A 16,323-nucleotide genomic window follows, 5' to 3' on the forward strand; every position below is an offset into this window, starting at 1 on the left:
TTGCTCGTTTCTTATTTCCTCGTCATATCACAAGCGTCTTATTTTACGTTTTTGTAATTTCCCATTTCTTTGAGCCCTTTGAATCTGATGGAACTAGATTAAAGACAGGAAGAAAGCAAGTGGCTGAGTGTATAGATGAAAGAGAGACATGAGTGTGTATCTGTAAGCCTCAACATATCAGATCCTCAGTTCCTGTCTTTCTGGAGGATTCAGTACCTGCAGTTTCCTTTAACTTTCAAGTCACAGAAGCAATAAAGTTTCCTTTATTCCATTTTTATGAAACAAATACATCCATATCCTTCAACTCTCAATTATGAAATTACACCTTCCCCAAGAATTTGAGGAGTTTTTTAGAGCATGTCACCTTTATCTTCTGTCAGCTCGGTTGGAGTTGGTCCTCATGCCTTGCTCCTGCTCATTTATTGAAGACTCTATAGTAGTTGCAATATGGGCAGAAAAGAGCGTGCTGTGTTCTTAATGGCAGACAGATGCTGCACCATCTGGGCTATGGATGCTGTTGGTGCGTTTCACACAGAAAAGTGTGAAAGAAAGGAAGGCAAATGGTTTACTCATCCAGGCGTTCACACATGTCAGGCTGCTAAATCTTATATATGGTACAAAAGTCAGCAACTACCCTTCATTTATTTAGCTTCTGGACAAAACACCCAATAAGTACAAGTTATTTTTCAGGAGATATTCATTCATATTTTCAGGAGATATTTTTGAGATTAAGTGTAAGATAGTCCATTAGCATAAGGAGGAGAAAAGGAAGTGGAAAAGCTGTGCCACATTTCGTAGACCGTTAAAACTGTTGCCATCATATAAGCCAAACTTAAAGCTTTCATCTTTAAGGGACTGGAGAAAATCAAGCTTCACTCTTGCTTCAGGTCTGAAAAAATCCACAGGTGTTTCTGTCCATCCTGTCCATCTGTGCTCTGTGAGATGGCAATTCAACACTAAGAGTCTGAAAGAATGTGTAGCTGTCAGGAAGCTCTTACTGAATGAAACAGAGAAGCTGCTGGTGTTCTGAGATCAGTGGACTGACCTCTGCCGAGTCCATACCTCGACATCACTGAATGTGATTGGGATAATTTAGATTGTGTGAAGCAGAAAAGGCAACGAACTTCTAAGACAGAACTTTGGAGGTGTGGAATAAATTCCCTGCAGATTTGAAAATGGTCACCAAAAATGCAACATGTAACTGTTTTTTTTGCTTCAATCCACACAAATGTTACATTGTTACCTTATTTTACATGCGAAAAAGAAATGGACAGTATAGAAGAACATTTTCAAAACCACAAGGTTTGCTCAAGGACACCTCAGTCATGGACTGTCGGTGCTGGGGATCTAACCGGCAACTTTCCAGTCACAGGGCCAGTTCCCTAACCTCCAGCCCACGACTAGTTGTCAGGGCTTCTGTGTAATGCTCTGTTAAATATGTTTTCTTTTCTTTCTTCCTGACCCTGAAAAATTAATAAATTACTTAATAATAACTTACTTAATAATAACTTGCTTATTTTCACTACACTAGGAGCGTGGACATTGTAAAGCATTTTATTCAGTAAAGCTGACTGTAACAGCAATTGTGTGACGTATTGTTATCTCTCTCTCTCTGTCTCTGTCTCTCTCTCTCTCTCTCTCTATATATATATATATATATATATAAATATATAATACACTATATTGCCAAAAGTATTCGCTCATCAGCCGTTCACAAGCATATGAAATTGAGTGAGATCCCATTCTTTATCCACAGGGTTTAATATGATGTCGGCCTCCCTTTGCAGCTATATCAGCTTCAACTCTTCTGGGAAGGCTTTCCACAAGGTTTAGGAGCATGTTTGTGGGAATTTTTGACCATTCTTCCATAGGAGCATTTGTGAGGTCAGACACTGATGAAGACTGATGATGAGAAGACCTGGCTTGCAGTCTCCACTCTAATTTATCCGAAAGGTGTTTTATCAGGTTGAGGTCAGGACTCTGTGCAGGCCAGTCAAGTTCTTCCACACTGAACCTGCTCATTCATGTCTTTATGGACCTTGCTTTGTGCACTTGTGCGCAGTCATGTAGGAACAGGAAGGGGCTGTCCCCACAACTGTTCCCACAAAGTTAGGAGCATGAAATTGTCCAAAATCTCTTGGTCTGCTGAAGCATTAAGAGTTCCTTTTACTGGAACTTAGAGGCCAAGCCCAACTCCTGAAAAACAACACCACACCATAATCCCCCCTCCACCAAACTTTGCACTTGGCACAGTGCAGTCAGACAAGTACTGTTCTCCTGGCAACTGCCAAACCCAGACTCATCCTTCGAATTGCTACACGGAGAAGTGTGATTCGTCACTCCAGAGAACACGTCTCCACTGCTCTAGAGGCCAGTGGCAGCGCTTTACACCACTGCATTTGACGCATTGCGGTTGGTGATGTAAAGCTTGGATGCAGCTACTCGGCCATGGAAACTCATTCATTGAAGCTCTCTACGCTGTTCTTGAGCTGATCTGAAGGCCACATGAAGTTTGGAGGTCTGTAGCAATTGGCTCTTCAGAAAGTTGGCGCCCTCTGCACACTATGTGCCTCAGCATCCGCTGACCCCGCTCTGTCATTTTACATGGCCTACCACTTCATGGCTGAGTTGCTGTCGTTCCCAATTGCTTCCCCTTTGTTATAATACCACTGACAGTTGACTGTGGAATATTTAGTAGTGAGGAAATTTCATGACTGGACTTGTTGCGCAGGTGGCGTCCTATCACGGTACCACGCTGGAATTCACTGAGGTCCTAAGAGCGAGCCATTTTTTCATAAATGTTTGTAGAAACAGTCTGCAGGCCTAGGGGCTTGGTTTTATTCACCTGTGGCCATGGAAGTGATTGGAATACCTGAATTCAATTATTTGGATGGGTGACTGAATACTTTTCCAAATTTACTTAGAAAATGTCTGATTCCATTGACTTACATTAAAAGTAAAGTATGCTTTTTCCTTCTCCGGTGAAGTTATCACTTTGTAGATTTGTTATACAGTGGATGGAAGAAATAAATATTTTTGAAATTAAAAATCCATTCACTTTAAAGCAAAGCTAGGAAAGTTAAAATTTATTCACTTTTAAGTAAGGCTGTAAAGATGACCTGACATCTGTGGAGAGTGGCAGTTGAATAGGACACATTGATGACAGCTGGATCTGCTGGAGAGATGGCACAAAGGCTTAGTTAATGACCGCTATAGATGTCACACTCTTACAGTAGTATTCTGCTCAACACGTCAAGAGGAGCTTAGATCATTCTATAGACTGCAGAATATATAAAGGCATGAGCACCCCAACATACACACATACACATCATCACTGCCATTGCCACCAAAAGCAGTAACAAATGTTCAAAATATACACTGTGCTTATTTTACACTGAATAAAGAAAAAGGCTGTGTATGGACTTCATAACACATGCATAAGCACAGAGTAACTTAAGTCTAAAAAGCAATACTTGATCATTTATGTACAGCATGTCAGTATGTGCAAGATGTTTTATTACGTAAATTACATTGTGGTGACAGACATTTTCCATTTTATAACAGTTACAAAGCATCATATCCAAGCAATGGAACTCATAAGACAGGGATCTAGTTAAGGGTGCCATATACTGCATCAGTTCTATGAGTGATTTTGATGCCTTCAAACTTATATGATAATCTCTATACCCATTTTTCTGTAACATTTTAGTCTGAGAGCATCAGACAGGGGAACAGATGTAGAATGATGTTCTTAACTAGGCCTATGCCTTATACGTTTTTCATAACAGTATTATAAACAACAAACGGTCACTTCAGCTTAAGGGTCCTCAAGTCAATACAGTTTTTAATTAATAAAATACAGGGAGATTCACTTGAAAGAGGCCCCAATATTCTGTAATTACTCTGGTTAGGATGAGCTTCAAACAAGCCGGGATGCGCCAGCGTCAGAGTAATGAGGTGGGCCGTCATGACGTTTAACGTCCATTTGCTACTTCCGGGTGCAGACCCCCGTACCCCTTCAGGTGTATGGCAGAAAACGGAGATCACTTCCGGCATCGTATGTAATGCAGTCAATTACAAATGCATGTACTACATACAAGGTATGTAGCAGATTTTTTTGGTTCAGATTGCTTCATCCTAACGGGAGTTACAGCAGATTATTCGGGGCCTCTTTCGAGTGAATCTCCCTGTATATTGTGTTGTCTTATGAATACTGACATAAATACTGAAGTATTGAAGTATTTAATTGAAAATTTATTTGTATTGCTCATTTGTATAGTAAAGCCTCTTAGTGATGTGTTCTTTGTTTCCTCCTCTTTCTACACAGAACGGAAACCCTCAGAACCCCTATTGTAATGGAATAGATGGTGTAATGGAGGCATACTATCAGAGCCTGAAGTCTGTCCAACTCTACGGCCCCACCAACTTCTCTCCAGTCATCAATCATGTAGCTAGGTAATGTAGCCCAAGTTTCTGTAACTGCTTCTGTATCAGTCAAGGGTTTTCTTTCTGATTCGTCTAATATACTGTGCTGAAGAAAACTCTGAGAAAATTACATTCAAAGTGGTTTATCTGGACAGTAAGTTTTAATTTGTTCAAAAAAACAAAATTCATGATTTTTGCTATTATTATTTACTCAGTAGCCTCATTCACACTAGACACAGCTAAGTACAGGGGTTGAGTATGTCTTAGAGATGCATTGTGATCTGGTCAAATGAACCAATCTAAACAGTTGTAACAACTTCTACTGTACTTGTAAAACATCACAAAAACGTAGCACATTAATACCTAAGATAATTGATGTGTGCAGTTATATGCATGTTTATGGAGTATTTTATAGAAAAGGACACTACCCATTTTTTTATGATTACCGATTCAGCACTCATAAAGAATTGATAAAACACATCCTCATGTCAAGACAGCATCAGAAATTCAACTGTTGTAGGTAGCAAAGAAGGTCTGCAGAGAAGAGATGATGGTTCATTCTGTGTGTGGTCATATAAAGAAGTCTTTGGTCCATGTTATACAAAAATAACTATAAAAATAAGGATATTTGATTTATATAGATATCTTTGGTATGTATTACTTATTTGTCTGTATAGACATTTGTGTTCATGTTGCTTTGGTCTATGTAGACATTTTTGTCCATACTGCTTTGGTCCATGTTGCTTTGGTCCATAAATACACCTTTGGTCCGTATTACATTGGTTCATAAAGACGTCTTTGGTCCATGTTGCTTTGGTCCATATAGACATACAGTATCTCATAAAAGTGAGTACACCCCTCACATTTCTGCAAATATTATATATTTTCATGGGACACCACTATAGAAATGAAACTTGGATATAACTTAAAGTAGTCAGTGTACAGCTTGCATAGCAGTACAGATTTATTGTCCTCTGAAAATAAGTCAACACACAGCCATTCATGTCTAAATAGCTGGCAACACATGTGAGTACATCTCACACGGAACATGTCCAAATTGTGCTCAGTGTCAATATTTTGTGTGACCACCATTATTATCTAGCACTGCCTAAACCCTCTTGGGCATGGAATTAACCAGAACTGCACAGGTTGTTACTGGAATCCTCTTCCATTCCTCCATGATGACATCACGAAGCTGGTGGATGTTAGACACCTTGTGCTCTTCCACCTTCTGCTTGAGGATGCCCCACAGGTGATCAATGGTGTTTAGGATTTGTCCAGTCCATCACCTTTACCTTCAGCTTTCTCAGTAAGGCATTTGTCATCTTGGAAGTGTGTTTAGGGTTGTTATCGTGTTGGAAAACTGCCATGCAGCGCAGTTTCCGAAGGGAGGGGATCGTGCTCTGCTTCGGAATGTCACACTACATGTTGGAATTCATGTTTCCCTCAATGAACCATAGCTCCCCAGTGCCGGCAGCACTCATACAGCCCCAGACCATGATGCTACCACCACCATGCTTGATTTCAGATAAGAGGAAGTTGTCTTGGTACTTCTCGTGGTCTTGTCAGACCACAGGACATGGTTCCAGTAAACCATGTCCTTGAACTGCTTCAGTAAACTGTTTGTGGGTTTTCTTGTGTGTAAGCTTCAGAAGGGGCTTCCTTCTGGGACAACAGCCATGCAGACAGAGTTGATACATTGAGCGGTATATGGTCTGATGAGAACATGAGAGAATTGTACCCAAAACACCAGATTTAACAGCCCTGTACCCCATTCACACCTGGGACCTTGTAACTCAGAGCACATGACACCAGGGAGGGACAATGACAAAATTCAGCACAATTTGGATATGTTCAGTGTGAGATGTACTCATTTGGGTTGCCAGCTATTTAGACATTAATGGCTGTGTGTTGAGTTATTTTCAGAGGACAGTAAATCTGTACAGCTATACAAGCTGTACACTGACTACTAGGTATATCCAAGTTTCATTACTATAGTGTTGGCCCATGAAAATATATAATAAAATATTTGCAGAAATGTGAGAGGTGTACTCACTTTTGTGAGATACAGTATTTGGTCTGTATTGCTTTGGTCCATATAGACATTTTTGTTCATGTTGCTTTGGTCTGTATAGACATTCTTGTTCTGTGTTGCATACAACATAACGGTTATATGCTGGTCTAAGAGACCTTTATATTCTTTAACCATATTAGAGATGTATTCTGGGCCTAAACCATCCAGCAATTTATAGAGTAGTAGCAGCACTTTAAAATCTATTCTACAAGCCAGTGTAAAGGTTTTAGAACTGGAGTAATGTCCTCTGTTCCCTTGGTCCTGGTGGTTAAAACTCCTGCAGCAGCCTCCTGTGTGAGCTTTTGCTGTTGAATTGTTTTTTTGGGAAAACCAGTTAACAGGCCATTACAGAAATCCACCCTGCTGGAGATGAAAGCATGGATGAGCTTCTCTAGGCCTCGTTTACACCAAACCTTTGATTTCCTCTGTAATTGGTCAATTTTGATGATTCGCTTGTGTTGATATAAACCTGCCAAATGTGAACCCACTCTCGCTGACTTACTGCCCAGACAAATTGTTTAAAACATTTTTGCCCAAGACTTTTGCACAGTACTATAGCTAAATTCAGAAATATTTGCATTTAAATCAGTGTACGTAACTGACTAATGTGAGGTTTGACCATTCTGATCACATTGGGTGGGGGGAAAAAACTGGAAGTTAATGAAACCTCTAGTCCACTCGCTCTCTGCATGGTAATATCAAATCACCTCCAGGCAGATCAATATGAAGTAGCAGTTGTGTGTTCTGCTTGGCCTGTGTGTGAGCTTGTCATAATTAGTTTACTCCAGGATTGATCACTTCCTATAGGTTCCAGGAGCAGCTGATGGAATAAGCAGAGAAGAGTGCAAGTTAATAACATGATTTATGGAGAAAAAAGTGCACTGTGATGCTTCAGTGCACTACAGAGCAGTAATAGTCAAATCCTATTTGAGCTACATTCATTTTTTTACTGTAATTTAAGACATTTATAATAAGGTAAAGGATATTAATCCAGTACAAAGTAAGTTCAAGTAATTTGGAGCGTTTTTACTCTACGGTGTTTCTTCCACAAGCTCTAAAATAAACCCTAACACCTGATAGCTCTGGCTTTGAATAGGACGTATCAAATCAGGGACTGCACACACTTTACACACAGTGTAGGACTTTGACCCAAAATACTTGGACTCACCCTCACACCTTACTTATTTATTTTTTACAGGCAAGTGATTTTTTATGGTTTAAACCATACATATTTATGCAAGTACAATGTCATACAATATGGATTGTAGTTTAGATTATGACTGTAATAATTGTAGAGTAATTTTAATCCAGTATGAATTTGCAATGTGTGTAGCTTTTACAGTCGGACTCCCTCAATAATAGGTATAGTAGCTGTTCCACCTCACGCTAATGAAACAACTAAACCTGCTATTAAAACCTGGCTGTAAGGTGTTTTTTTGTCATTGAGTGTGTCTCGTGATATAATGCTGGTATGAACATTTAAGCTATGACCTTCCATTCTAGGCTGGAATTTGGAGAAATCACACATTTGCTTTGTCTCATATGAGTCGACCAATCAAATCACACAAATTACATTCCACACCTTTCTCTGCTAAAACTAATTCTGCTCCTGTAATCATAAAAAATGACCTGAGATTTAAATGAAAAGTGGTTGACAGTAACAATGTTAGTTTAAAAAGTTAGATCTTTGTCCAAAACATGTGTTCATATAAACATTTCATTTATGAGCAACAACTTGACACATTTGAATCGTGTCAATTGTAAAGCAACAATTTTTAGTGTAGTAATTAAGATAAGTAGTCTGCACTGTCATGACAACATATGTCTCATATTACTATGTATATGTGTTTAAATACAGGTCATTTAAATGATGTGCTTGTGGATCCATCAATCATAATTGTAATTTACACTTCTTAATTGACTTCTTAAGACAGTGTAGAAAAGACACACATAATAAACGTATCAAGTGAACATGCACATAATGTAATGAACACTTAAACCTGTGTTCCAGGTCAAAATTGAATGCAAATCAATTTTATGATGATGACCTGTAAGATTTTGCACACATACTCATGTACACACACTGACACAAACACATTTCAGGCTCCTCTGAAACTCAGGGTAGAATGACACCTCATAATATAATCAGACTGACCCTGGGGCTCACAAGAGTAACAGTGACAAGTGTCAGTTTTCTTCAGGAAAAATTCATAAAACTTTGGTTTTGGGGTTCATTTGTAATAATTTGACTTGTAATATAAATTGTTTATACATATAATTTATTTATAATGTGATGTCATCAACACAAATAAAATATCTACATCTAAATAAAAATAAGTACATAAATGCTAGAAAGAGACCTTTCAGTACAACATAAGGCTACTTCATGCAATAAAGCAATTTAAACCCATAAAATGCTCTAAAGCTCTAAGTTGTTGATGGATAAATAGTTGGCAAATAGGATCAAATGAATTACGTATTGCTGTTGTTGGAAGAAAACCTCATATCTCCTGATTGGCAACTTTACAGGAGAAGGAAAAAAACCTGCTTTACCTTTAATATAAGTCAATGGACCAGACTTTTTTCCAAATCATTTTAGGTCATTTTTTTAGTTCATTCATCATGAAATTTACATAAAATGAAACGTACCATGTATTTACAAAATATGTCAAAAACTGAAAAATGTCGGAAATTGGGAGAGAGGTTTTCTTCCTACAGCATATCGCTTTTGTCAGAAGCAAACCTTCTATCTCCATTTTTTACATTTTTCTGTTTTGAGATGATTTAGCCACACAGGGTCAAAGCTTTGACAGGGTTAACTTTCAGATGAAACAAACATTCAACAAACTCTCAGTAACATGTCTAAAACATTTGAGGGTTAGGATTAGGTCTTGGTTTGAGGTTAAGGTCAGGGTTGGGATTTGGATTAGGGCCAGGGTTAGGGTTAGGTTTAGGTTAAGGTTAGGTTCTGTGTAATGGAAGTGAAGTATTAACAAAACATCTACTTAATGTAAGTAATGTATCAACAGAACATCTACAAGATATTTACTTCGGTGTATTCAGATGCTGCAGTACTGCTATTTCACTGATATGTTGTTGATATGTTACTGATACTCTGTTGAGAGTTTATTAATCATGTACAAAGGACAACTCCAAATGTTATTCATTTTATTAAGTATTATTAATAAAATTATTGCCACTTCCTATAGCGTCCAATGATCTATTTATAACAAAGGTAACTACATTGCTAATTACATAATGAGTTATAAGTATACACATGTCAAAGAAAATATGCATGAAATATAACAGTTGCGTGCACAGCAATAACGCAATAACTTTTTTTTAAAGACCTACGAATGAGAAATAATTCAGTAATGTGTAAGAAAATGCACCATGGGAGAACTAGGAGTGGTAATGAACCTTAATTGATAGCAGTTGTAAAACTCTGTCACTTTCCCGCAGAGACTTAACAGCACAGTGGACTTAAATAATGCTTTTGTTCTGTTTGTGTTGAAAACAAAAGCTCCAGAGCCCCAGAATAGGCAAACACAATTTGTGCATTGCCTTGTCAACCAACATAAAGCAAGCAGGCTTCACATAAATCACATCAGGCCATTTAAGACTACTGTATATGCGGCTGCTTTTTTCTCCTTTCATTTGAAATGACAAATATGTTGTTTTTCCACTGTACGACAACTTTGAGCCCAGAACTTTCTATACATGTGCCTGCCATAGTTTATGTGCTAATTAGCTTGGTTTGAAGAAAGAAAGACGGCTGTGTGGGCCTTGCCATGTCGATCTGGCCGAGTGGGCAAATGACACCATGTCCGAGAGGTGACAAGTAAGGCTGTTCGGCTAACGGACTCCAAGTCATTATCACTGATGCTCTCGGGGGGGCACACACGCGCGTGCGCACGCACGCATGCCACGCCACATCAGCGCTGAAGGCAGAGCTGTCAGTGTGCACTGCTCTCATCTCCCTCTCTTTCTCTCTTTCTCTGTTTAATCTCAGCGTTTGTGGCATGTCTCACGCCCACGCGGTTTAATAATATACCGCTGTGCTGTGGCACTAACGCTTAGAAACTGTGCAGTTTGCTTCCCCTGTGCTCTTCACAGTCCTATACCTACCCCATAGCAATGTGTTGGCAAACTGTAACGATGAGAGAGAAAGGGAGAGAGCAAGAGACACTGGCTTTCCCTGACTGAACTGGCAAAGACAAGCCTCCCTCTGTTTGCTCCTTAAATATCACTGTGCCTTTGGGAGCTGAGGGAAATGAAAGGTCACACACACCATATCGGAGAAAACTAAAATTCATCTGGAAATAAGACAAATATACAGACCCGCTAAGCCCTGTTTGTAATTACCTGCAGTCTTTAGAGAGGTTATTCATTTCATTAAGTTCCTAATGAAAGATCTTGTGCTAGGTTGAGCTTGGCGCTCATAACTTGGGCACATTTTATTTCCAGTGCAGGAGACTCACTGAAATATCAACACAAAAAGGAAATAAAATTTGTTTGTATAAAAAGAGCTAACACTTTATTAGTGCTGGTGCTACTGATGCTTTGTAGATGTCTTTGACTCTGAAGTAAATGGGTGATTCTACCTTTCTGGTGGAAAATGAAGTCATAAAAATGAGCTCAAAATAAGAATAAAACAAAGTTAATGTCTGTCTAAACTTTGTTTTATTCTTAATAAACTGACCCAAAACCCTTCCTTCTGAATGTTTATTTTAGTGATTTTTAGTCACGTTGTGTATGAGAAACAGTACATCAGAGCAGCAGTGGTGGACAGTAACTAACTAAATATAATTCATATATCTACTTTACTTAAGTTTTTCCATTTTGGGCGACTTTTTACTTTCACTCCACTACATTTCAAAGTCAAATATCTTACTTTTTACTCCACTACACCACTACGTTCCTTTTGGCTTATGTGTGTATAAAAACGTAACATGTCAAAACAAAAGAAGTGCAAAGCCAGAGCACCAATCAGGGCACAGCGGTCACTTTGTTCCGAGTTTGTTTTGACCTGTTGGTCATACCGACCCAGTGCAAGCACACGGTTCAACGTCAGTGCAGCAGCGTAAACATTTGGGAGCACATGCGTCACCTAAATGATGAACTAACCTAACTTTGTGTAAATAGACCACAATATAGAAATATGTCCACATATGCAGTCGTGACTGGCGTGTTTCTTTTTTTCTGAGTTCATACAAACACTTTCATTTTATCGTAAATTAGTTTCGGTTAGTTTACGTTTATGAGCAGAGACCTACAGATCAATACAGTAAAGGAAAACTTATTTGTGATCCTGAGTTTAAAGCAAGATTTTATTGAACTTGTAACTAAGTTAGAAATAAATCTTAAACTGAAACTTTGCTTGTTAGTAAAAAGTGATTTCAGAGCCACTCAGTTCTCCCTGATGGAAACTGTTTACCTTCAGTGTTTTGTGCTTATGATCATTTTAATAGATGTCAGCGTCACTAATTAATGACGTTCTATTAAAAGACTGGTTTACCAAGAGAGACGCTGGAGGATTTTCACCTAAAATGAGTTCATGAAGCGAGTCTTGTTTTAAAAATGATAACAGGACATCAGAGCCATAATTACTCTTTTAGTACTTTTACTTTTGATACTTAAGTACATTTGAAGGTAAATACTTTTGTACTTTTACTCAAGTTGAGGTCTAGAGTACTTCTACTTTTACTGGAGTAATATTTTACCTTGGATATGTCTGCTTTAACTCAAGTTCATGTGTACTTCATCTACCTCTGCAAAGCAGTGACTTCACAATATTTTTTATCATCACTGTCCAAACAACAGAAATATCCATACTTTTTCTGTTTTTATTTTTCTACATACAGCAGCTTATGTTGCATGTCACAATGAAAATGCTCAGGATTTGCTTGGGATATTTTTTTTTACATTGACTTAGGAACATTTTTGTCTTCTCCTGTAAAGTTACCAATTTGGGGATACATGGGTTTATTGGACATCAGTGTTAGCTTGATGCTTGTTTTTCAGTTTAAAATGTATTAAAAGTATTATCTATCTCGTGACAATTTCCAATGAAGATTTTTATCAGCAGTGTTACTGAAACATAAAATATGTAAATGTAAATAAAATAAATAAAAACAGGAAGGTCTTTTTGAATGAGTTCTTGTATATACATCTCAGAAAAAAGAAAGACCAACTCTGAAAAGTTAACAGTGGCTTACATTCTGAAAGCTTCATGTATTGAATAAAAGTTGCATTAGAGATGACAACACACAGTGCAATACTGAAACGGTATTTATACATGAAACTAAAGTGCCAGTGGACCGTGTTAAAAAAAGTTTTTTTTGTGAGTTTGTCAGTGGTGTTACAACTTAACTGATGTTGTTCAGTAAAACAGACTACATTTTATATTTAAACATTGGTACCCTGTTTACCACTGTCATGGCAGAAGGACCCAGATATCTGTTTTTCTTGAGCACTAAACCTTACCTAGCCTACCCTTGAAGGAAAATTCAAGTTGTTTAATCATATTACTGTCACATCAGGTCAATTGCCACAGGCAAAAACTTTGACTCACACAGTGCAACTGCCCATTGACCTCTAAGTGTTTAATGAGACGGTGGGTTTTCTGGTAATTGAGTGTCTGCTGCTGATGCCTCACTATTGGTAATCAGTTGGGTTTCTAAGCTCTTGTTGTGCATCCAGTGCTTTAGACTGCTAGACTGTGACATGTGATTGATGTGTTTTCTCATAGGTATGCTGCCTCAGTGAAGGACGGCTCTCAGTATTTTGTCCTGCTCATCATCACAGACGGAGTGATCTCCGACATGGCCCAGACCAAAGAGTCCATCGTCAATGTGAGTACCTGAACTGACAAAATCTCCATCACTTTCTTCATGCTTATTAAACATGTAATGATGTAAGGATGGTAATGATTGCGTGGAACTTGTCTGGACTTTTATGCACTACCAAAAAAGCTGAAAAAATAAGAATGGTAGCATGAAATGACAGTTAAGCTTACATGATTACTTAACCTTCATAATTCCAGAGTTATTATTGTCATCTTGCTATAAATTTGGTTTACATTACAGTTTTTTAAATGCATTTGCATAGTTAATTGCATAATTATGTAATAAATATATTTACATTCAATTTATATTCTCATCAAAAGGTTTGATTCTGCACGTTACTGTTTTTTTAATAAGAAAATGACAAAAGCATAGCAAAAATGTAAAGCATAAAACTAGAATACACACAGCAAAAACATTTTGTTAAATGCAAAAATATAATAATAATAATAAATGTAATAAAATGATCTCTTCTTTAACATGCAAACTCAAATGTGCTTCAGATTAACAGAATGACAGAAGTTTTCAATGAAAGTGAAAGTAAAACAATAAGTTAACACATCCTCTAACAAACATTCTTCCACAAATTTTAATGCACAAGTTTTTATGTACGTTGTTCAACATCGTGGAAAAAGTCTAACGTAAAATGTGCCATTACTTTTGCACAGGCCACATTTTATGTTTATTTTTTTTCTTCAACATGTTACGTTCAGCAAACAAACCTGTAATTGTGCATTAAAATGTGCAGAAGCGAATGCTTTGTGTAGAGGATTGGTAAACTTTTTCCATTTAGAAAATCAACAAAACATGTCATTTGATCAGGGGTACCAAAACCTTTGCATACAACTGTATTGGTTATAGTCGAAGATAATGACTTCTGTAAATTTCAAGGGTTAAAATATTCAGATTCTAGAAATCAGCTAAACAAACACATATGCTGTTGTATATGTCATAGTTCAATGCAACTTACAAAAAGTTAAAGAGAAACACCTACTTTATTGTCTGTATATGAGAAATTGTACATGCAACTTCTGGCAATTCTCTGTGCCAGTCTTGCGTGGAGCTGGTTTAAATGTTACTCTGTATTGCATCTCCCTGTTAGAACAGACATAGGACAGTAATACAAGTTGAAGTCTCGCTCAAATAATTTGAAATATGGCCTGGATATTTGTTTTCCAAAACTTTCACAAAGCTCATGGTACACTAGTAGAGTGTCATTTTGAGCACACCTCCAAACTTTGGAGTAATGCTTTGGGAAAATGGGGCCACGTTTGCTAAAATGAAATTGACCTAAAACAATGATTTCTGGTGAGTTTTCACAGAATACTGTTGGTTAATCATTATTGTAGTCATTATTGGCTTTTGCAATACTGATATAATGGAAGGTTTTAATATACAGATAAGCTCTGTAACCAGTCACAGAGTTGTTTTTTACTGTGCACTATAAGCATCATAACCAATCACAGTTCCAGACACAGTCTCAGTTTGAGTGTTTCTGCAGGTGTTTTGAAGAATCAAGGAATTCATGTAATCCAACAGAAGCTAATCATATTGGTCAAAATGAAGGAGACCGATCTTTAACAATGTCACATGTCTGATTCACCAGTATATTTATGTTGTGTTGTAATATATATTTTAGGAAAGAATACAATTTTTTTACATTTTTGATCATTCATGAAAGTTTAAATCTAAAAATGTATTTTAATTTTTGCAGAGTAGCCTCTCTTATTCTATATATTGTCATATTCGCTATACTTATAATTCATAAATATCATAAATATAAATATAAGTTATCTGAAGCATGCACTCCATCAGAGGGCAGTCTAGAACCTGTGTATTACATTTTGGCCACAGCTCCTAATCAATTAAGTTCAATAAAGTAAACATAGAAAGGCTCCTGCAGCTCACCAGGCGAGAAACACTCTGTCTCAAAGCTGAAAGTACAAAGTGCAGCTATATCAAGCTCAAGCTCATTTTGCACTAATAGAGATTAAACAAATTAAACTTTCAACATCTTTTAGAGTGTTAGTCACTTTTGCACTTAGCTACTTCAGCTAATGTGCTAGCTAGAGGGTTCCAATACTCAGTACGCTAGCTAGAGGGTTCCAATACTCAGTATGCTAGCTAGAGGGTTCCAATACTCAGTATGCTACCTAGAGAATTCCAATACTCAGTATGCTAGCTAGAGGGTTCCAATACTCAGTATGCTACCTAGAGAATTCCAATACTCAGTATGCTAGCTAGAGGGTTCCAATAATCAGTATGCTGGCTAGAGGGTTCCAATACTCAGTATGCTAGCTAGAGGGTTCCAATACTCAGTATGCTATCTAGAGAATTCCAATACTCAGTATGCTAGCTAGAGGGTTCCAATACTCAGTATGCTACCTAGAGAATTCCAATACTCAGTATGCTACCTAGAGAATTCCAATACTCAGTATGCTACCTAGAGAATTCCAATACTCAGTATGCTAGCTAGAGGGTTCCAATACTCAGTATGCTACCTAGAGAATTCCAATACTCAGTATGCTAGCTAGAGGGTTCCAATAATCAGTGTGCTGGCTAGAGGGTTCCGATACTCAGTACGCTAGCTAGAGGGTTCCAATACTCAGTACGCTAGCTAGAGGGTTCCGATACTCAGTACGCTAGCTAGAGGGTTCCGATACTCAGTATGCTAGCTAGAGGGTTCCGATACTCAGTATGCTAGCTAGAGGGTTCCAATACTCAGTATGCTACCTAGAGAATTCCAATACTCAGTATGCTAGCTAGAGGGTTCCAATACTCAGTATGCTACCTAGAGAATTCCAATACTCAGTACGCTAGCTAGAGGGTTCCGATACTCAGTACGCTAGCTAGAGGGTTCCGTTACTCAGTACGCTAGCTAGAGGGTTCCGATACTCAGTACGCTAGCTAGAGCGTTCCAATACTCAGTGTGCTGGCTAGAGGGTTCCAATACTCAGTGTGTTAGCTAGAGGGTTCCAA

The 16,323-nt window shown here is 37.9% G+C and overlaps 1 protein-coding gene across 2 annotated transcripts in view; it reads left to right on the forward strand.

Annotated features, from left to right (window-relative positions):
• Positions 1-16,323, forward strand: part of LOC108427072 (copine-8) — a 176,206-nt gene that overhangs the window by 149,839 nt on the left and 10,044 nt on the right. For both annotated transcript variants that reach the window (XM_017697002.2, XM_017697003.2), the window contains 2 exons: positions 4,328-4,455; positions 13,251-13,353. In XM_017697002.2, the coding sequence (XP_017552491.1) occupies positions 4,328-4,455; positions 13,251-13,353 (231 nt within the window). The remainder of the gene's footprint in view (positions 1-4,327; positions 4,456-13,250; positions 13,354-16,323) is intronic.

Source organism: Pygocentrus nattereri, chromosome 1 (genome assembly GCF_015220715.1).
Source record: "Pygocentrus nattereri isolate fPygNat1 chromosome 1, fPygNat1.pri, whole genome shotgun sequence".
In the NCBI taxonomy this organism is placed as follows: Eukaryota; Metazoa; Chordata; class Actinopteri; order Characiformes; family Serrasalmidae; genus Pygocentrus; species Pygocentrus nattereri.